Source organism: Myodes glareolus, chromosome 8, assembly GCF_982192425.1.
Source record: "Myodes glareolus chromosome 8, mMyoGla1.1, whole genome shotgun sequence".
Lineage (NCBI taxonomy): Eukaryota > Metazoa > Chordata > Mammalia > Rodentia > Cricetidae > Myodes > Myodes glareolus.
In genome coordinates this window covers 100,945,408-100,965,866 of record NC_142033.1, presented here as the reverse complement: position 1 = coordinate 100,965,866, position 20,459 = coordinate 100,945,408, and the positions used below count along the sequence as shown (strand labels likewise).

General features: G+C 52.5%; 2 protein-coding genes across 3 annotated transcripts; both read left to right on the top strand.

Annotated features, from left to right (window-relative positions):
* Window positions 1-6,023: 6,023 nt before the first annotated feature.
* Window positions 6,024-15,546, top strand: LOC146893983 (3-galactosyl-N-acetylglucosaminide 4-alpha-L-fucosyltransferase FUT3-like). Of its 2 annotated transcripts, none has more exons than XM_087909256.1 (2): window positions 6,024-6,102; window positions 8,893-15,546. In XM_087909256.1, the coding sequence occupies exon 2, from the start codon at window positions 8,910-8,912 to the stop codon at window positions 9,990-9,992; it is 1,083 nt and encodes a 360-aa protein (XP_087765382.1). In that variant the 5' UTR covers window positions 6,024-6,102; window positions 8,893-8,909; the 3' UTR covers window positions 9,993-15,546. The 2 variants fall into 2 exon arrangements, with proteins under 2 accessions (XP_087765382.1, XP_087765381.1); XM_087909255.1 differs by lacking the exon at window positions 6,024-6,102 and adding an exon at window positions 8,436-8,546.
* A 51-nt stretch (window positions 15,547-15,597) lies between these two features.
* LOC148121235 (4-galactosyl-N-acetylglucosaminide 3-alpha-L-fucosyltransferase FUT6-like) lies at window positions 15,598-17,985 on the top strand. The gene is made up of 2 exons (XM_087909257.1): window positions 15,598-15,728; window positions 16,729-17,985. Exon 2 carries the CDS (start codon window positions 16,991-16,993, stop codon window positions 17,825-17,827), a length of 837 nt encoding a protein of 278 aa, XP_087765383.1. The 5' UTR covers window positions 15,598-15,728; window positions 16,729-16,990; the 3' UTR covers window positions 17,828-17,985.
* Window positions 17,986-20,459: the final 2,474 nt, after the last annotated feature.

Sequence of the window (20,459 nt, the reverse complement as noted above, 5' to 3'; positions counted from 1 at the left end):
GCCCATTGCCCAGGTTGTTGACATGACATTCTAGATTTTTTTTTTCTTTTACCCGAGTGTGGGACAGGTGTCCTAGAAAAAACAAGTCCCCCAAATAAAAGCCCTGAAAAAACCCCGTGCTTTTAACCTCTTCCTCACAACCTAGCTCTTCTCCTTCTGGCAAAATTCTTGACTTTTTTTTTTTTTTTAACTTTTCAAGCCACCACACCTCTACTCCCCAAAACCTGCCAGAGAGAAAGGCCCCTTTGTTCTGGCCCTGCATGGTCTCTGGAATTTTTTCTGCCAGGTACCTACAAGGTCTTGTTTCTTCTCACACTCCTTGGCAAGGGGCTTTTTCTTTCTTTTTTCTTTCCCTCTACTTGACAAAAGATGTCCTGGTGACATTTATTTCCAGAAACTGGAAATCAAGCGTGCCTGGCCCGCCTCTTCACCCACTATGAGCTGAAACTTAAGCTTCGTGAACCTGGCGGGTTTGGGGTGTCAGGGCAGGCAGACCCCGACGTGCCAGGGGCCCCAGGGTGAGGACAGGATGGGGGCGGGTGGCAAGGCCATGCCAGGTTTCTGTCACCTGGATTTTCCCGGACTCCGGCTGCATTCCACCGCCCTCAGCCTGGAGGGAGTCAAGGAGAGGTTGAGCTCATATGTGTGTATATATATTTAGACAGGGTCTTTACATTGCCCTGACTATCCTGGAACTCAGTCTGTAGCCCAGGCTGGCCTTGAACTCACAGAGATCCTCCTGCCTCTGCCTCCTGAGTGCTGGGATTAAAGGCGTAGCCACCACTGTCCGGCCAGGCCAGTTCTTAGCAGTAATGCGGGAGGGGACACCGAGGCCATGTTTCCTGTCTCGTACTCACAGTGGTGTAGGAAGATGTGTGAAGGCCTTCAGGTTCTCGGATGGATAATTACTAAATCCCCTACCCCACCGATCACGCTGGCACAGACTAGGCAGGGTACGTTCTGAGAAGTTCTGGGATGACCCTCAAAGTTACATAGCTTCCAGAGACAAGTCTGTACCCCAAAATCAAGAGACCTGAGGTCAGATGGATCCAGATTTCAGACAGATCATCTGTTAGGTACTGCAGGGCTAGAAGTGTAAATGAGAATTACTGGAACGTTCTAGAATACTCTGTGTCTGGGAGGATTGCTACTCTCAAAAATGAAGAGCTCCAGGCGGTGATGGAGCACCCCTGCGATCCCAGCACTCTGGAGACAGAGGCAGGTGGATCTCTGTGAGTTCGAGGCCAGCCTGGGCTACAGACTGAGTTCCAGGACAGCCAGAGCTGCTACACGCTGAAGGACATGCGTTTGGGTGAGCCTCAGTTTCCCCACCTTCACAGTGAACGCACAGGGAAGCCAGAGGCACGTATCCATCTGGCCCAGGTGGAAAAGCCAGAAGGAGCCCCGACAGCTGACAACGTGGGGGGCCGGGGTGCTCTGACAAGCCCACCAGTGACCCCAGGCCTGAGCCAGCTCCTGCGTACCCATGGCTCCTGAGCCACCCACACAGCACACCTGGCTCCTGGAGTGCGGGAGGGGCCGTGGAGGCCACGGCTGGGGCTTGCTTGAACAGCAGGGGAAGAGCAGGGGAGGAGCAGGTCCTGGGTTCATGGGGGATGGGTATGGGTTTGAACGGCCTGTACCCCCACACTCTGAATCACAGGGTGGTGAACTGTCCCCAACCTGGGAGCAGACCCCTCCGCCATTGCAGCCCCCCGGGTCTGAAGGATGAAGTTCCAGCAGGTTTGTAAGCTGGGGCTGAGGAGAGCATTTTAGGGCCTGAGGAGACTTAAGACCCTCAGAACACACGAATGGCCCACCCCACTCTGGACATTGGCATCTCTCGCTCAGAGAGGGTCAGAAGAAGCCTCTGGGCTCACAGCACTCTCGGGAGGAATGCTGGCCCCCAGTTGCTGGACAGGCGTCCTCTGACCCCAAGGAATGGCCTTGCCACGTTGGTGGCCGGTCCCTCCGCCTCTCTCAGGTCCTTGTCTGCTTTGTCCAGCTGTGTGACCAAGGTGGGGACAGGAAGATCAGGCAATACAAACATTTCTGAAAAGGAAACTGTACAGGTGGTGTGCAGGCATAAAGCCACAGCGGTGAAGGGTGGGGCAGGGTGCTCAGCGGAGACCAGACCCCAAGGCGCTTCCTGCCGTCAAAGGGCTAGGAGAAGCAGGGCAGTGGTGGCACACGCCTTTAATCCCAGCACTCAGGAAGCAAAGGCAGGCAGATCTCTGTGAGTTCGAGGCCAGCCTGGTCTACAAGAGCTAGTTCCAGGACAGGCTTCAAAGCTACAGAGAAACCCTGTCTCGGAAACAAAGGTCTAAGGGAGAACTCCAGGCAGGGTGCTTATCATCCAGGCATGAGGGCCTGAGTCAGAATTTCCAGGACCCACAGAGAAAGCTACACTTAGTGGTGTGTGCACCTGTAACCCAGCGCTGGGGTGGACACAGGAGGATCCCTGGGGCTCATTGGCCAAACAGCCCAGCTCAGACTAGTGAGACCCTCAGAAAACAAGACAGAACAACTAGGCGGACAGCTGAAGACTGACATCTGGTCTTCATGGGTGGGCATGCGTGTGCACATACACATGCATGTGTGTGCACACACATACACCACACACACACATGGTTGCTGGTTCATTTCCAGTCATGCTCACACACTCACATATGCATTTGTGCACACACACACACACGTACACACAGGAATACAGGTTCATTTTCAGGCACTCAGGCACACATACATGCATACATAGGATTTCAGATTAATTTCCAGTCATGCACACATACACACACACACGTGCACACACATGCACTCGTGTGCACAAACAGGGCTGCAGGGTCATTTCTAGTTCCCATGGGCAGATGGCATTCTCTGGGACGGGTCAGAAAGGACCTGATGGAACAGAGATTCTGAACCCCAAATCTCCCTTATTACAGTTGAGATTCGGAGTTGGGGCTCAACTAGGACCTGGGCTCAGCCTAAATTAGGAGTCAGACGATGATCAGGGCTCAGCCCGGGGATCGGGGTTCAGCCTGGTATTCTGGTACTGCCCTTGGGGACATCACCATTCCACTGTCCTGGCAGTCTGGCCTTCATTGCCATGCTGGGCTGCACTCAGGGGCTTCCAGCTGGCTTCCAGGCTCAGCAGGTCGGGTTTAGGAGCGTGGAAAATTCCTGCCAGTCCCGGGGCCTGCTGGATCTCACCCACTGCAGCCCACACCCCACAGTGACCTGCTGATGGATGGATGCTTCTTGCTCCAGGGACTTTAGGGGCCCTCACACCTGGGTGCTGGTGTGTGATGCCAGCACCCCCACAATCCATCTAGCCATGGGTCAAATGAGAGAGTCTCTTTCTGCCAGAGGCAGGTGGGATACCCGAGGCCACCACATACCGCCTCTGAGGTAGAAAGGCGTGCTGGATGGCCAAGCTCCCCTTGTGGCTTTTGGGGACATCCAGAAATCAAAGTTACAAATTTGAAATTAATTTTGTTAGAACATACTGTACATACATTTCTACTCTTGTTCAAGGTATTGTACCCATACAACTCATTTAACAATGTGATTCAAATTTATAGTCCTTGAAATTATTATTACAAACTTTTTAGGGTAATAAGGAAATACAGGATTAGTAACTCGTCACCTATTATAATTGAACTTATGGTCACATTGGGTATGCTTTCAAGGTCAAACAAAGATATATATTAGATAGACAAGTCATCTTCAAATGCTTCACCAACCAAGAGCCCTGCTGCTGTTCTTTGGATCAGTATGCTGTGTTGAAGAAGCTGGAAACAGAGCCCAGCTCAGGCGGCCTCTGTGACCAAAAGCCACAACCACACGCACAGACCACATGCCCATCTTAAATGACAGAAGCCCTCTGGCCCCCACTAGGGAACAGCTTTTAGGGTTCATTTTATTCGTGCTGGGCTGTGGTGGCGCACGCCTTTTATCCCAGCACTCGGAAGGCAGAGGCAGAGGCAGATGGATCTTTGTGAGTTTGAGGCCAGCCTGGTCTACAAAGTGAGTTCCAGGACAGCCAGCACTACACAGAGAAACCCTGTCTCAAAAATGAACAAACAAACAAACAACAATTATCAACAACAAACCCCAAATAAATAAATAATTCATTTTATTCTACGAAATATGATCAAGTATTTCCCAGCCCTTCTGTCTTATCCTCCTTAGTCTAGGCAGGAAAAACAGGCTGAGCCATCCTACACCCAGGGAACTCAGAAAGCTGGAAGGACAGGGGAGTTATAGGCTGAGGTTTGCTGGAAGAGGTGCCTACCCACAGAGGTTGCAGAGTCCAAAGCTCACCCATCCAGTGCCTGGCCCCGGGCCTATGTCACCGTGACATTAAGACTGACAGCTCAGAAATCATGCCCAGAAGTCAGACTAATCCAGCCACAGAGAGGGCAAGAGGCCGTCACTTCCTTCAGCAAACCTCCACCAACCTGGCACAGTGGGACTCAGGGGAACACAAAGCAGAGCAACTTGGTAGAATGGAGACTTCAGCCAGTGGTTCCTAACCCCAAGAGAAGACAGATTCTGATTAAAAAACCAACCGTCCAGAACATGTCTCCATCCACCAGGAGAGGGAAAACATTTTCCCGGATAGCCAGAGCTTGTGGAAGGAGACAGTGGTTTTACAGTCACAAGTCCGTGCTTCCCTGTGCCAGAGCCCCTGTCTCTGCAGGGACAGTCACTGACGCCACAAGCCTCATAGGATAAAAGGGAGGATATAGGTACAATAAGACAAAAAGATAGATTATTGAATCTACTTTTTAAAAACAACTACTACTAGTTTTAAATGTTTTACATTAGATTGTACTTTTGTATATTGTATACAAAATTTGTATATTAATACAAAGTTGAGATTAATTTTGTTAGAACATACTGTACATACATTTCTACTCTTGTTCAAGGTATTAGACCTATACAACTCATTCAACAATGCAATACAAATTTCTAGTTCTTAAAAATTATTATTACCTTAACTATTAACAGTGAGTTAAAAAAATTATTACCAACTGCTTAGGATAATAAGGAAATACAGGGTTGGAAATTAGTCATCTATTATAATTAAACATTGGGTATGTTTCCAAAGTCAAATAAAAATGTATTTTAGATAGACAGGTCATCTTCAAATACTTCAGAGATCTACAGAATATGGTATTTAAGATGTTTTAATAACATATGCTTTTTTTTATGACAATGGCAGCACCAATCTACTTCAGAGAAGATAATGGACATCGAAGAAACTCCACATGGAGTTTACTTTCTTTTTTTAAGTATTTATTTATTATGTATACAATATTCTGTCTGAGTGTATGCCTGAAAGCCAGAAGAAGACACCAGACCTCATTACAGATGGTTGTGAGCCACCATGTGGTTGCTGGGAATTGAACTCAGGACCTTTGGAAGATCAGGCAATGCTCTTAACCTCTGAGCCAACTCTCCAGCTCTTGGAGTTTACTTTCTTTGTGTCAAAAGTAAATCACTGAGCAAGAAAGTGCCCTTGCCTCAACTGCTGACAGTATGCTGTCCTAATAGGGCAAGCAGGACACAAAAGAAAGTGGCTGTCAAATATTGTCAAGACAGAGAGGGACAGCCCTTCAGAATGTCCTGCTTCACAAAAAGTCTATCAGATATGCTAGGCCTGTAGGCTGAAGATGGATGTCCCAACATTGCAGAGGAACCTTGGGTGGCTGTCCAGGCAATCAGCTGTTTCTGTCATTTCTCACATTTTTTGGAAGTCACTTGCTTGCACTTTCTGCTTACTCAGTTTGTGTTTATTTGTATTTTAATAAGTAAAGCTTGCCTGAAGTTCACAGAGTAAAACAGCCGCATTGATCAGCCTTACAGACCAGGCACCTCTGGAGTGGTAACTCAGAGGCTGGCTCTTAGCCATGCAACCCAGACCAAAGATAGGGGTTGGCTCTTAAAGCACTGTCCATATAGAAGCTGTGGGCTGGGTCACCTGAAGGGAGCATAAAGAAAACAATTGCAATACACTTCCTCCTTCCCTTTCAGTTCATCATTATTCTGAGAAAGAACCAGCACTGATCAGGTCTGGGCTGCAGCTGCTTCCTGCTCCAGGTAAGGCCGCTTGGGAAGACCATCACTTAGCCCCCTCGGGAGCACTTCTCTTGGGAGAAACTTCGTTAGCCTCTCCTTCCTCTCATCTACCCTTAACTGGCTTACATTTTATTCCTGGTAAAGCCAGGGCTGGTCCAGGACTGAAGGGAGGATCTGGCGGCGGGCAGACCTACCCAGCCCAGAGTCAGCAGCTCATACCCATGGGCAGGGGCTCAGCGGTGGCGGGGGTCTGGTTTGTGGAGCAGGAAGCGGGTCCCTGACTTTCCAAAGACAGAGTCAGGGGAGTTTAAACCTCATGCTGACCCAGAGTTGGTTTGGAAGTCAGACCATCCACGGGCCATCCCGGCCCTCACCCTGTTTGTTCTCACATGACAAAGAAAGGAGAAACCCAGATGTGAGCTGTGCCCATTTGTGTTTTAAGTTGTTGCCGTTGTTTTAGTTTTCTTTCTGAGGGTCTCACATAGCCCAGGCTGGCCTCAAACTCCTTACGTAGCCAAGGATGACCCTAATTCTTGATTATCCTGCCTCTATCTCCAGCATGCTTGGTTTTGGGGACAGAACCCAGGGCTCCCTGTTCTGGGTGACCACTGCCCACAGTCTCTACCCCTCATTCTCTGTTTTGTTTGTTCCGAGATGGGGTCCATGTTAGCCCGAATGCTCCACTTTCCTGTCTCAGTGTCTGGAGTGAGTGCTGGGTTCATGAGTGTGTTGCCATGCCAGGGCGCAATTTTAGGGTGCCCCCCCAACACTGTTGGTTTTTCGAGACAGGGTTTCTCTGTGTAGCCCTGGCTGTCCTGGAACTCACTCTGTAGACCAGGCTGGCCTCAAACTCACTGACGCCCACCTGCCTCTACCTCCTGAGTGTTGGGATTAAAGGCGTGTGCCACACCACCACCAGCAGGTGTTTTGACTGACACAGGCAGTCACCCTCCTTGTCTTCTTCAGGTCACTGTGTAAGTCATCCCTCCCTGTCCCCTAGGGCTGCCCACACCAGAACCATGTGACACTGGCATAAAAACCAAACATTGTAACCTGGGGCATATAATCCCTCAGAGTAATAAACAGTAGTGACTTGAGGGGACCCACCCAAACTCAAGGCTGGGCCAACTTGTCACCTACTTTCTTTCCAGACACCTTGCTGGGGCCCAGATGAGAACATTACCCACCCACCTGCCAGGGTTTATAGCACATAAACCTCCAATTCAAATTATATAAGGCAGGAAATGATCACTATGGGATGGAGCACTCTCCCAGGACCTCACAGTGAGGGACTGGGGCGTGGTCAGGGGTGGAGCCCCCAACAAGAATCCCCCAGTGAGGGGCTGGGATATTTTATTATTTATTTGTGTTGTGTGCTTGTGAGTGTAGTGCCTGAAGGGGCCAGCAGGGGGCTCTGGGTCTCCTGGAGCTGGAGCTACAGGGGGTTTTGAACTGCCTGCTGTGTGAATCCTGGGAATGGAACCTGGCTCCTCAGCAAAAGCAGCCTGTGCTTGTAACAGCTCAGAAATCTCCAGTTCCAAGTATTTTCAGGACCTGTAAGCCAGGCAGGGTGGAACACCACAGCACCCAAGGAGTCCAAAATAGGGAGATCACCATGGGTTTGAGGTTAACCTTGGAATACATGAGGCCTTATCTGAAAAATCCAAAATATAAAGGCTGGGGAGCTGGCTGAGTCTATAAAGTACTTGCCGCCCTGAAATGAGGACCTGAATTCAAATCCCTGGTGCTAACATAAAAAAGCCAGTATACGCCTCAAGCCCAAAGCTGGGGAGATGGAGACGGGAGGATCGCTGGGGTCCCAATCAGGTGAACCATCAGCACTCCTCCTCACATCCAAGTACTAAGTATTAACCGGCCCCAACCCTGTTTAGCTTCTGAGATCAGACGAGATCAGGCACGTTCAGGGTGGTATGGCCGTAGACAACTCTGTCTCTAAATATAAGGCAGAAAACAATAGAGGGAGATGTCTGACAGTGACCTACACAGCCCCCAACAGCCACGCTGAAAGGGTTCTGTGGTTCCCTTGTTATAAAGTACCCAAGGACGGGATCCCCATCATCTTATAGACCTGAACTGTCTGTGGGTTGGGGTGACAACTGATAAGTGGAGGGCAGTGGGGTAGAGGAATGGTTGGCCTGGGTCATCAGTGACTGAATGTTCCTGAGTAGCTGCATGCCATTCTCTGAGCCTCAGTTTCCCCTTTTGTAAGACGTATGGTTCCAGGGCTGCAAAGATTAGAGACGGTGCATCTCTGAGAACAGATTCCTGAGTGGGTGTTATCTCCTGGGTGAATGTGGAACTCTCTTCCACAGCCTCAAGCCTTACCATCTCACACCTTCCAGCCAGAATCCTGGAACCGAAACTCCAGAGACGTCTGTGAGATTTTCTATTCGGGTCTACATTCTCTGAAACTGGAGAAGAAACTAGGAAAAGGTGGACCCCAGGTGGGACCAGAGTAGAGGGTCGTTTCTCCAGAATTAAGGAGGAGGGGGACCCAAGGGAGCAAGACCTTGGGTCTCTGGATTTTTGCTCTAAGTGTCATTGTTTGAGTTCTATCTTCTGACAGAGGGAAGGATAACAGCGTCTATCAAGACTTAGCTGGGCATAGTGGCACATACCTGTCATCCGAGCAATCAGAAGATGGAGGCCAGAGAGCCAGGCATTAACGTCATCCTTGACTACTAAGCTATTATAGGCCAACATGGGCTACATGAGACCCTTTTGAAAATGTCAAATGACCATGAATATTAACGTTGGGCCTCATGTTCCTATCCTTCCCTCTCTTCCCAGGTCCCCAGGCCGTGGATATGCCCCGAGCAGTAAAGGCACAGTGTCCCTGGCGCCCATGCCTCATCAGCCTGCTGCTGCAGCTGCTCTTTGCTCTGGGTTTCTTCTCCTACACCCGAGTGTCCTATGACCGACCTGGACCCCCAGCTCCTGGTCACTCCCCGGGACCAGCCTCCACCTCGACTAGCCCTGCCTCCAGACCCCTCCTCATCTTACTGTGGACATGGCCCTTCCACAGACCAGTGGCTCTGTCGCCCTGTTCCAAGATGCTCCCGGGCACCGTCGACTGCCAGCTGACCGCCAACCGGAGCTTGTACCCCCAAGCAGATGCGGTCATCGTCCACCACCGCGAAGTCAGCGCCAACCCCAGGTCACAGCTGCCACCTCAGCCGAGACCACCAGGCCAGCGCTGGGTGTGGTTCAGCATGGAGTCGCCCAGCCACTGCAGCCATTTGTCAGCCCTGGATGGTTACTTCAACCTCACCATGTCCTATCGCAGTGACTCTGACATCTTCACGCCCTATGGCTGGCTGGAGCCGTGGCCGGAGCCTCCAGGCCAAATCCAGGTCAACCTGTCTGCCAAGACTGACCTAGTGGCCTGGGCTGTGTCCAACTGGAACTCCAAGTCGGCCCGGGTGCGGTACTACGAGAACCTTAAGAGTCACCTCCGTGTGGATGTGTATGGCCTAGGACATAAACCGCTTCCCCAAAGCAACATGATGGAGACACTGGCCAGATACAAGTTTTACCTGGCGTTTGAAAACTCCCTCCACCCAGATTACATCACAGAGAAGCTATGGAAGAATGCTCTGGAAGCCTGGACCGTGCCTGTGGTCCTGGGGCCCAGCAGGGAGAGCTATGAACGGTTCCTGCCCCCTGACGCCTTCATCCACGTGGATGACTTCAAGAGCCCAGGGGACCTGGCTCGGTACCTACAGGAGCTAGACAGGGATAGCCTGAGCTACCAGCGTTACTTTCGCTGGAGGAAGACTCTCAGGCCTCGCTTGTGGAGCATGGCCCTGGCCTTCTGTAAGGCGTGCAGGCAGCTGCAGTGGGACCAGAGGTACCAGACGGTCCCCAGTGTGGCTTCTTGGTTCCACTGAGGTGGCTGGCCAGAGTCCTGCAGGCGGTGTCCCACCCAAAGTCACTGTCTGTAGCACCTACGTGACAGACACCCCCCTTTACCTGGGACCCCTTGATGGGCACCTTAGCTGCCCAGAACCTTGGTTCTGGGGTCTTCATCTAGAACTGTGTCCAGTGTGGATGTGGGTAGCTAGAAGCCTGAGCCATAGGAAGAGAACCTTCTCCTGACACACTCCGCTCCAGGCCACGACTCCCCAGGTCCCTTCCACTCGTGGGTAGGGGGTCTGCCTCAATTGCTTGCCGTGTTTATGACACAGCTATCCCTGTGGCGGTTGTGGGGTGTGGAACGGACACAGCCATCTAGATGAGACCTTATTCTATGAGTCTTGCTCAGGGTGGGAGTTGGTGTGATCGGGAGGCTCAGCCCTGTGGGTGGCCCTGTGTGGCTCATCAGCCTGGGTGCAGAGCTGAGGCTATGGAGACGCTCTGTTTACGTTTCCATCTCTGGTAGGTTCCACCCTGCTCTGCGGCTGGCATGCTGGAAGTGGGTGGGAGACAGGACGCCAAGGTCCCCGCGGGCCTGGGTGGGAGCTGCTTCCCTGAGCACAGGGACACACACCCACCTGGGCAAGGGAGCCTCGGGGAGCACAGCTTTGGACTCCCAGACCAACTCTGAGGCTCTGTAGTCTGAGCACACTGGGGAAACTGAGGTCAGGAACAATCACTACCAGTTACTGGATTCCACAGTGCATGGTGGTTCTGGCCTTTCAGTCACCATTGGCTGAATGGAAAATCCATCTCCTCACTCCTGGTGTCTCCAGAAGCTGGGGTGCTGGACAGAGCTCCAGGGCAGGTGTCTGAGTCTAACCTTGGTTCTGGGGTCTTCATCTAGAACTTTTTCTCCAACAGAGAACACCCACGGGCTGGGGCCAGCACCACGTTCTGCAGGGCACCCGGGAGGTCTTGCTGAAAATATCCGGGTGAAGAGGGGGGCTCCTGGGAGCCCACACTCTGGAGCATGGGGCAGAGGTGCATCTTCATCCCACTGACCACTGGGGAAGTTGGACAGGGACAGACATTCCCTAGACCCCCAACCCGAGTGTCAGGGTCATAGCAAGCTGGGATCAAAGAGTCCTCACCCTTCGTGGTACCCACAGAACCCCATCTCTGGGAACACAATACTCTTTAGCACCCTCCAGGCCTTCTAAGGGTCAATGTAACACCAAGGCAAAGACACCTGCCCCCCAGCCCATGGTACCCCTGTCCTTCCACGCCCAACCAAGGTTTTAGGATTCAGGTCCTTGGGGACCCAGCTGTGCCCAGCAGGTGCCGGCTTGGACTCCATGGGGGCTGACACCCATCCCAGACCTGTCCCCACCCACAGGTGGGCAGAGAGTTATTTTTAGCTGGTGGAAGGAGACAGTCAGTGCCATGGGGAGTCAGTACAGTGCAGGGGTCTGGGGTCCCACTCAGACCTCAGATGGCGGCAGAACGGTCCTGGTCTCCACCCGTGTACCCCAACCCGTGTCTGTCACGAGCGGCTCAAATGAGCACAAGTAAGGATGGCATCACTGTCCCCTCAATTTATTTTCTTTGTTGGGGTTTGGTTTGAGAGTCTCAGGTGGGCCTAGAACTCGAGACACTGCTAAGTTTGGCCACGAACCCCTGATCCTTGCGTACCTCCCAAATGCTTGGATGACAGGCCTGTGCCAGCCCACCCCAGTGCCACCGCACCCAGCCTTCGCTCTCCTTTGCCTATGTGGTCTCTAGTGTGTGCAACCCGCACGTGCACGCGTGCCAGTCCTTGCTGGGGCAGAAGCCAATGCCGTTGCCCTTGGGGAACGGGGTCTCTGGCTGCACCTGGTGTGCTCTCCTTCTGGGATGCTGGGTTTCCGTGAGCTCCCCAGTCCCTGGATCCTGTCATCCCCAGGTCCCCAGCATCCTGCAGCTTTTCACTTGGGCCCTGAAGATCCAAGTCAAGTCCTCGTGTTTGCAAAGCAGACGCGGCATGCACTGAGGCACCGCCCCAGCCTTCTGGACTCCCTTTTCTCCCAAGACACTAGGAAGCCCCCCACTTCTGCAATCGGGACGAGGCCTACACACAGGCGCAGATGGGTATAGCGGCACTGTTTGCCACGCCCAGGAAGGAAACCCACACGCACATGGACGTGGGCTTGCACGTGCACACACCCCCTGCACGTGCGCCGCCTGTCTGTGCTGACACTACCGGCCCGAGAAATTCTCGAAGATCTTCAGCATCTCTGCTCTGCAGATCTTCGAATCTATCGCTCGGCCTACGGAGGATCTAGAGAGACAGATGGCTCAGGTGTGAGGGATCCCCACATCGCTGCAGTGCACACGTGCCCTTAGGGCCATGCCTAGACCCCTGCCCTCAGTCGGCTCTTCACCCTCCCATCCCGGATGTTGACCTCCCTGCATCTGGGCCCCAGTGTGGCTGCCATTGCCCCTGCCCTCTCTCCAGCTCCCAGTCTAGTTGGGCTCAGTGTGCCTGCTCTAGGAGGGGGATGCCTTTTTCCCTTTTGTAGAAATAAAGGGACCCAGTAGCACCCTGACACTTGAAAATCTGAGGCAGGAGAATTGGGGGAAGTTTGCCAAAGGCAGTTTGAAATGGAGCGACCTTTTGTGTTTTGTTTTTAATCCTCCAAAAAAAGGTTGAGTCATGCGGATCTCTGTGAGTTCAAGTTCAGCCGGGTCTACACAGTGAGTTCCAGGTCAGTCGAGATACAAAAATAAAGAAACCCTGTTTTAAAAAAGAAAAAAAGAAGCCAAGTGGGGCCTCCAGGTGGCTCAGTGGGCCAAGGCACTTAAGGCAGAGTCTCTCTGTGTAGCCCTGGCTAACCTGGAACTCTCTCTGTAGCCCAGACGGGCCTCGAACTCAGAGATCCACCTGCCTCTGCCTCCCTAGTGCTGGCATTAGAGGTGTGTGACAGTGTGCCAGCACACCAATCCTTGCTGAAGTCTAGCCTTGACTACTGACCAATACCATGTGCCTTAGGGTTTTATTGCTGTGACAACACCACAGCTATAGTGACTTTTGTAAAAACAAACATGTAGTTGGGGCTGGTTTACAGTTCAGAGACCGAGTCCGTTGTCATGGTGATGAAGGGACACATGGTGGTACACCGGCAGATGTGCTTCTGGAGACCATGCTGAGAGACAGAAAAGGCGAGTGCGTGCGTGAGAGAGAGAGAGAGAGAGAGAGAGAGAGAGAGAGAGCGTGCATGTGAGTGGGGGTGCGTGAGTGTGTGTGGAGAGAGTGCGCATACGTGAGTACGTGTGCGTGCGTGCAGGGTACGCATACATGTGCGAGTGCCGTGTGTGTGTGCCGTGTGTGTGTGTGTGTGTGTCTGTGTGTGTCTGTGTGGTGTCAGGTGGTGGCGCACATCTGTCACCCCCGCACTTGAGGAGGACCTGTTGTTCAAGCCTGCCCTACAGAGCAAACCTGGCAAAGTTAATGTATCAGGGGCTGGGTACTCATAATACTCCTGCAGAGGACTTGAGTTTGGTCCCAGCACGAACAGCTGCCTCTGACTCCAGAGACCCAGCAGCTTTGTGATCCGTGGGTACCCATCATCACGTGCATGCAAACTTTTTTAAAGGCAAAAATTCCATATCCATAAGAATGAGGGTTCAACAAGTGAGTAACTTAAGAGTATCCTACCACAGAACCATGTGTGGGCCTAGGGGCGTGGTCAGGGGTAGAATTCCACCTAGAATCCCCAGAGAGGGGTGGGGCGTGGTCAGGGTATAGCCCTGCCTAGAATCCCCAATGAAGGACTGGGGCGTGGTCAGGGTGGAGCCCCGCCTAGAATCCCCAGTGAGGGACTGGGGGCGTGGTCAGGGTGGAGCCCCGCCTAGAATCCCCAGTGAGGGACTGGGGGCGTGGTCAGGGTGGAGCCCCGCCTAGAATCTCCAGTGAGGGGCTGGGGCGTGGTCAGAGTGGAGCCCCTCCCTAGAATCCCCCAGTGAGGGGCAGGAGGAGGGGCTCAGCCCCCCATTACTTGCCCCAAACCCTGGGTTCCATCCCTGATAGAAGGAAAAGACAGCTTTAGGAAGAACATGGCAATGAGGTTGTTACCAGCAGCTGTCCCTGGCCGGCTGTCACAAGAACTTTCTCCTCTCCCCAATTGCACCACTGTTCACCAGGCCCACAATCATATTCCCACGTGTGAGCCATGGAGACAGTTATTAACCCGTAGTGCACACACCTTTAGGGTTTTTTAAAAATATGTTATTCATTGTGTGCATGCATGAGTCTGTTCATGTGTGTGTGTATTTTTTTCGTTTTGCTTTAGTTTTTTGAGACAGGGTTTTCTTGTGTAACAGTCCTAGCTGTTGTAGACCAGGCTAGCCACCACCGCCCAGCTGTGTGTGTGCATTTGTATGTGTGTTTGCGTGTGTACATATGTGTGTAATGGTGTATGAGTGTGTGATTGTATATGTATGTGTAAGCGTGTATATGTGTATGTTTGTGTACCTGTATATAAGTATGTATTGTGTACGCATACACGCACATGGAGGGCAGAGGTCAGCCTCAGGAGTTGGTTCTCTTCTCCCACGTGGATCCAAAGCATCACCCTCTCCCTGCACTCAGGTTCTGCGTTTTTATGCTCTGGAAAACGTCTCTAGATGATAGTTTCCTTTGTTAGAATAAACCGGCTGATACAAAAACAGCAAAACTTGGTTTTATGGGGAAGCAATTTGAGTTTGTGAAGTTTCAATTTTTAATTAAAAAAATTTTTTCAACGCGAGGCTCTGATGGGGGGTGGTGCACATGGTGTGTTCTGTACTTAGAAGCCCGAGGAAGGAAGAATAGGAGTTCAAGGCCATCCTGGGCTACCAGGAAGTTTGGCATGGTGGTGTGCCTAAAATCCCAATACTTGGGAGGCAGAGGCAGGTGGATCTCTGTGAGTTTGAGGCCAGCCTGGTCTACAGAGTTACAGAGTGAGTTCCAGGACTGGCTATATAGCTACTGAGAAACCCTGTCTCGAAAAACCAAATAAATAAATAAATATAAAAAGAAAGAAAAAAAGACAGAAAATGCCCTAGACTACGTGGCATAGCAGGTCAACCACAGTCAACAGTCTTTGTAGAGAGTGTGAGGCTAAGCCAGCTCACAGCTCCTGTCCCACACAGCCAGAGGCACACAGGATCCAAGGACAGGACAAGTCAAAGCCTTGAGACAGAAACCCGGCTCCAATATCATCCACTCTCCACTGACAACTTCTTGCTAATAAGAGTGTGACACCATGCTCTCTTTTCTTCCCTTTTTCTGTGATTTTCTTTATTTGGATTCCCAGTTGTCTTTGAGTCTGGGTCTGGCCTCCAGCCTACTCTGTAGCTAAGGACGCTCTTGGATCGGATCCATGTACTGCCATTCCAAACGCTGGATGCGGTGTGCCACCTCGGGGTTGTGATATGTGGGGTGCTGAGGTTTGGACTCAGGATGCTTGCCCACGCTCAACAACTACCCCACAAGTCCCCTGCTGCAATTCGGGGTTTGGCAATTATATTTCTTCTTTTCTGTTTAAAGATTCATCTGTTCTACCCGCATTGGTGTTTTGTCTGCATTTATGTCTCTGTTGGAGCTGGAGTTACAAAACACTGTGAGCTGCTGTGTGGGTGCCGGAAATGAACCCGGATCTTCTGGAAGAGTCGTTGTGCTCTTGACCACTGAGCCACATCTCCAGCACCAAGCAATCTATATATTATATGACTAGGAGGAAATGATATAGGTTAGTTTTTCTAGAAAATAGGGTCCAGTCTTGCACCCCTGGAAGTCCCTGAGGAACACAGGCTTGCCCTTGCAGCTCCCTCTCTGTGGACAATGTCCCGATGTCTCTGTTGGAAGGCATCTGCATTCACGAAGCCTCAGGTCACTCTGGTTTGGGTTTCAGTCCCTGGATATGTGAGCAATCCCCATGGCCAGAGATGTTTCATTCTCTGGAATGCTGGGTCTGAGGAGCTGGGAATGGACCCAGGGCTCCATGAAAGCTGTGTGAACTCTCTGCCCATTGAGCCCCACCCCCAGGGTCGACCCCAGATAGGACACTTCAAGTCTGTCCCTGGCCATAGGTCTGTTTACACTTGTGGCATTAGTGACATGCATCAACAATGCGCAACCAGCCCTTGGTGCCGAGAGAAAGCCAGCAGCAGCGTGGGGTCTTGCTGCATGTCTATAGCACCCAGAATTTTAAAAGCTCTATTGCCCAAGGATCAAAAAATGTAATGTTCTTGCTTTTACTTCTAAATGTGTTTCAGAACACAATGAAAGCACCAGAATTTCTTAATTCTGCTTTTAGAGACAGGGTCTTACTCTATAGTCCAGGTTAGCCTGGAACTCACTCTGTGGACCAGAGGTTGAGCTGCCTCTTCCTCTCAGGTGCTGGAAGTATACATGTGTCCACATCCATCACATCCAACCAAGTGCCAGGCTAAGGGAGAGAAAACTTAAGCAAACATCATATTAAGCTACATACAAATATGGAGGCTAGCCTGGGCTACAAGATACCTTGACTGAAACATTTTAAAAAATGTAGTGTTGGACATGGTGGCACATGCCTGTCATCCTAGCACTTGGGAGGCAGAGGTAGGTATATCTCTGTGAGTTTGAGGACAACCTGGTCTACAGAGAAACCCTGTCTCAACCAAAAAAAAAAAAAATGTGGAGTGTTTAACTTGACCATTTTCCACAGAGATGACCAGTGACTTGCTCTGTCTTCCCTCTCTTCCCAGGTCCCCAGGCCGTGGATATGCCCCAGCAGTAAAGGCACAATGTCCCTGGCGCCCATGCCTCATCAGCCTGCTGCTGCAGCTGCTCTTTGCTCTGGGTTTCTTCTCCTACACCTGAGTGTCCTATGACCGACCTGGACCCCCAGCTCCTGGTCACTCCCCGGGACCAGCCTCCACCTCGACTAGCCCTGCCTCCAGACCCCTCCTCATCTTACTGTGGACATGGCCCTTCCACAGACCAGTGGCTCTGTCGCCCTGTTCCAAGATGCTCCCGGGCACCGTCGACTGCCAGCTGACCGCCAACCGGAGCTTGTACCCCCAAGCAGATGCGGTCATCGTCCACCACCGCGAAGTCAGCGCCAACCCCAGGTCACAGCTGCCACCTCAGCCGAGACCACCAGGCCAGCGCTGGGTGTGGTTCAGCATGGAGTCGCCCAGCCACTGCAGCCATTTGTCAGCCCTGGATGGTTACTTCAACCTCACCATGTCCTATCGCAGTGACTCTGACATCTTCACGCCCTATGGCTGGCTGGAGCCGTGGCCGGAGCCTCCAGGCCAAATCCAGGTCAACCTGTCTGCCAAGACTGACCTAGTGGCCTGGGCTGTGTCCAACTGGAACTCCAAGTCGGCCCGGGTGCGGTACTACGAGAACCTTAAGAGTCACCTCCGTGTGGATGTGTATGGCCTAGGACATAAACCGCTTCCCCAAAGCAACATGATGGAGACACTGGCCAGATACAAGTTTTACCTGGCGTTTGAAAACTCCCTCCACCCAGATTACATCACAGAGAAGCTATGGAAGAATGCTCTGGAAGCCTGGACCGTGCCTGTGGTCCTGGGGCCCAGCAGGGAGAGCTATGAACGGTTCCTGCCCCCTGACGCCTTCATCCACGTGGATGACTTCAAGAGCCCAGGGGACCTGGCTCGGTACCTACAGGAGCTAGACAGGGATAGCCTGAGCTACCAGCGTTACTTTCGCTGGAGGAAGACTCTCAGGCCTCGCTTGTGGAGCATGGCCCTGGCCTTCTGTAAGGCGTGCAGGCAGCTGCAGTGGGACCAGAGGTACCAGACGGTCCCCAGTGTGGCTTCTTGGTTCCACTGAGGTGGCTGGCCAGAGTCCTGCAGGCGGTGTCCCACCCAAAAGTCATCGACTGTGGCCCCTAGGTGACAGGCACCTTGTGCTGGCTAGCTTATTTCAACTTGATAGAAGTGAGAGTCACGTGGGTAGAGGGAGCCGCAATAGAGAGAATGTCACCACCAGACTGACCCGTGGTGTGTTTTCTCAATTAGTGATTGGCGGGAGGACTCAATCCACTGTGGGTGGTGCCATCCCCAGGCTGGTGGTTCTAGGTTCTATAAGAAAGCAGGTTGAGCAAGCCATGGGGAGCAAGCCAGTAAGCAGCACCCTCCACAGCCTCTGTACCAGCCTGATTCCCTGGATGATGGAGTGTCACTGAGACATGTAAGCTGAAATAACCCTTCCCTCCAAATTACTGACCCACCACAGTGTTTACCGCAGCTGCAGACAGCCTGACTAAGAATACCTGCTTTACCTGCTCCCCGCACACGCACACTCCGTTCCCAGGGTCCCTCTCAGCCTCACACTGGTGGGTGGGGGTCTGCCTCAGTTGCTTGTGCTGCATATGCCACAGCTATCCCTGTGGCGTTGGCGGTGTGACACTATCACAGATGTCCAGATGGGACCGTTGCCAGAACCTGAGCCCTTATTCTGTGACTCTCATCCTGGGTGACGGTGTCCTTTCCCTGGGGATGAGCAGACAATGCCTGGAGATAACTGTGGCTTTCCACTCTACAGGACAGGGGACTGGGGGCCGTCGCAGGGCATTGTAAACACTGTTACACACAGAGGGGTCTGAGTTGAGATTCCCAGCAACTATGTAAAATGCCAGGGCTGAATGAATCCCTGTGCTGGGAGCTGGAGACAAGAGGTTCCCAGTGCTCGCTGGTCAGTGAGTCGTGCCCAAACTAGCAGCTGCACCGTTAGAGAGACACCCTGCCTCGAAACAAACGGGGGAGAGCCTCATGGCCTCCACACACACGGAGGAGAGCCTCATCGCCTCCAAACACATGGGGAGAGCCTCATGGCCTCCACACACACGGGGGAGAGCCTCATCGCCTCCAAACACATGGGGAGAGCCTCATGACCTCCACACACACGGGGGAGAGCCTCATGACCTCCACACACACGGGGGAGAGTCTCATAACCTCCAAATACATAGGGGAGAGCCTCATGGCCTCCAAACACATGGGGGAGAGCCTCATGACCTCCAACACAAGGGGGAATGTCTCATGGCCTCCCAACACATGGGGGAGAGCCTTATGACCTCTACACACACGGGGGAGATCCTCATGACCTCCAAACAGATGGGGGAGAGTCTCATGACCTCTAAACACACGGAGGAGAGCCTCATGACCTCCAAACACACAGGGGAGAGCGTCATAACCTCCAAACACACGGGGGAGAGCCTCATGACCTCCACACACATGGGGCAGAGCCTCATGACCCCCCCCACACACGGGGGAGAGCCTCATGACCTCCAGCCTCTGCTCTCCATGTCTGTGTCCATGCATAAGACTGGTCAGTCAGCTGCCAGCTTTGCCATCTCTCAAGGCTGATGTCCCCTTGGTGAATTTCAGGAAGATGCGTAGGTCAGGCCGAGATGGCATGGGTGAGGGGACAGGTTGCCTTCCACACTAGGTGGATGATGTGGCCAAGGTGTTCGGGTAGGAAAACAGATGAGAAATGAAGGTCAGGCCTATGTGTCCACCTTCAGGGAGGAAGTGCACAGGACTTCAAAGAATGGGGTGCCCAGTCAGCTGGGAGCAATTGAGTAAGGCTCTCTTCAGCACCTGGAAGGCAGAGGCAGGATGACAAGGACTTCATAGAGAGCTGGAGGCTATCCTGGGTTCCCGGAGGAGACTGCTGCCAATGACACAAAGTGGGAACTAGTGTGATCAGGAGGCTCAGCCCTGTGGGTGGCCCTGTGTGGCTCCTCAGCCTGGGTGCAGAGCTGAGGCTATGGAGACGCTCTGTTTACGTTTCCATCTCTGGTAGGTTCCACCCTGCTCTGCGGCTGGCATGCTGGAAGTGGGTGGGAGACAGGACGCCAAGGTCCCCGCGGGCCTGGGTGGGAGCTGCTTCCCTGAGCACAGGAACACACACCCACCTGGGCAAGGGAGCCTCGGGGAGCACAGCTTTGGACTCCCAGACCAACTCTGAGGCTCTGTAGTCTGAGCACACTGGGGAAACTGAGGTCAGGAACAATCACTACCAGTTACTGGATTCCACAGTGCATGGTGGTTCTGGCCTTTCAGCCACCATTGGCTAAATGGAAAATCCATCTCCTCACTCCTGGTGTCTCCAGAAGCTGGGGTGCTGGACAGAGCTCCGGGGCAGGTGTCTGAGTCTAACCCCTCTCCAACAGAGAACACCCATGGGCTGGGGCCAGCACCATATCCTGCAGGGCACCCGGGAGGTCTTGCTGCAATTATCTGGGTGAAGAGGGGTGCCCCTGAGATTCCCCACTCTGGGTCATGGGTCAGGAGTGCATCTGTCTTCAGTCCACTGACCACTGGAAGCTGGACAGGAACAGACATTCCCTAAACCCCCAACCTGAGAGTCTGAAGATGCCAGGGTGCCAGGGTCATGGCATCCTGAGAGTAAAGTGGCTTTGCTCTTTTCTGGGCAGTAATTCCCTCCCAGATGAAACAAT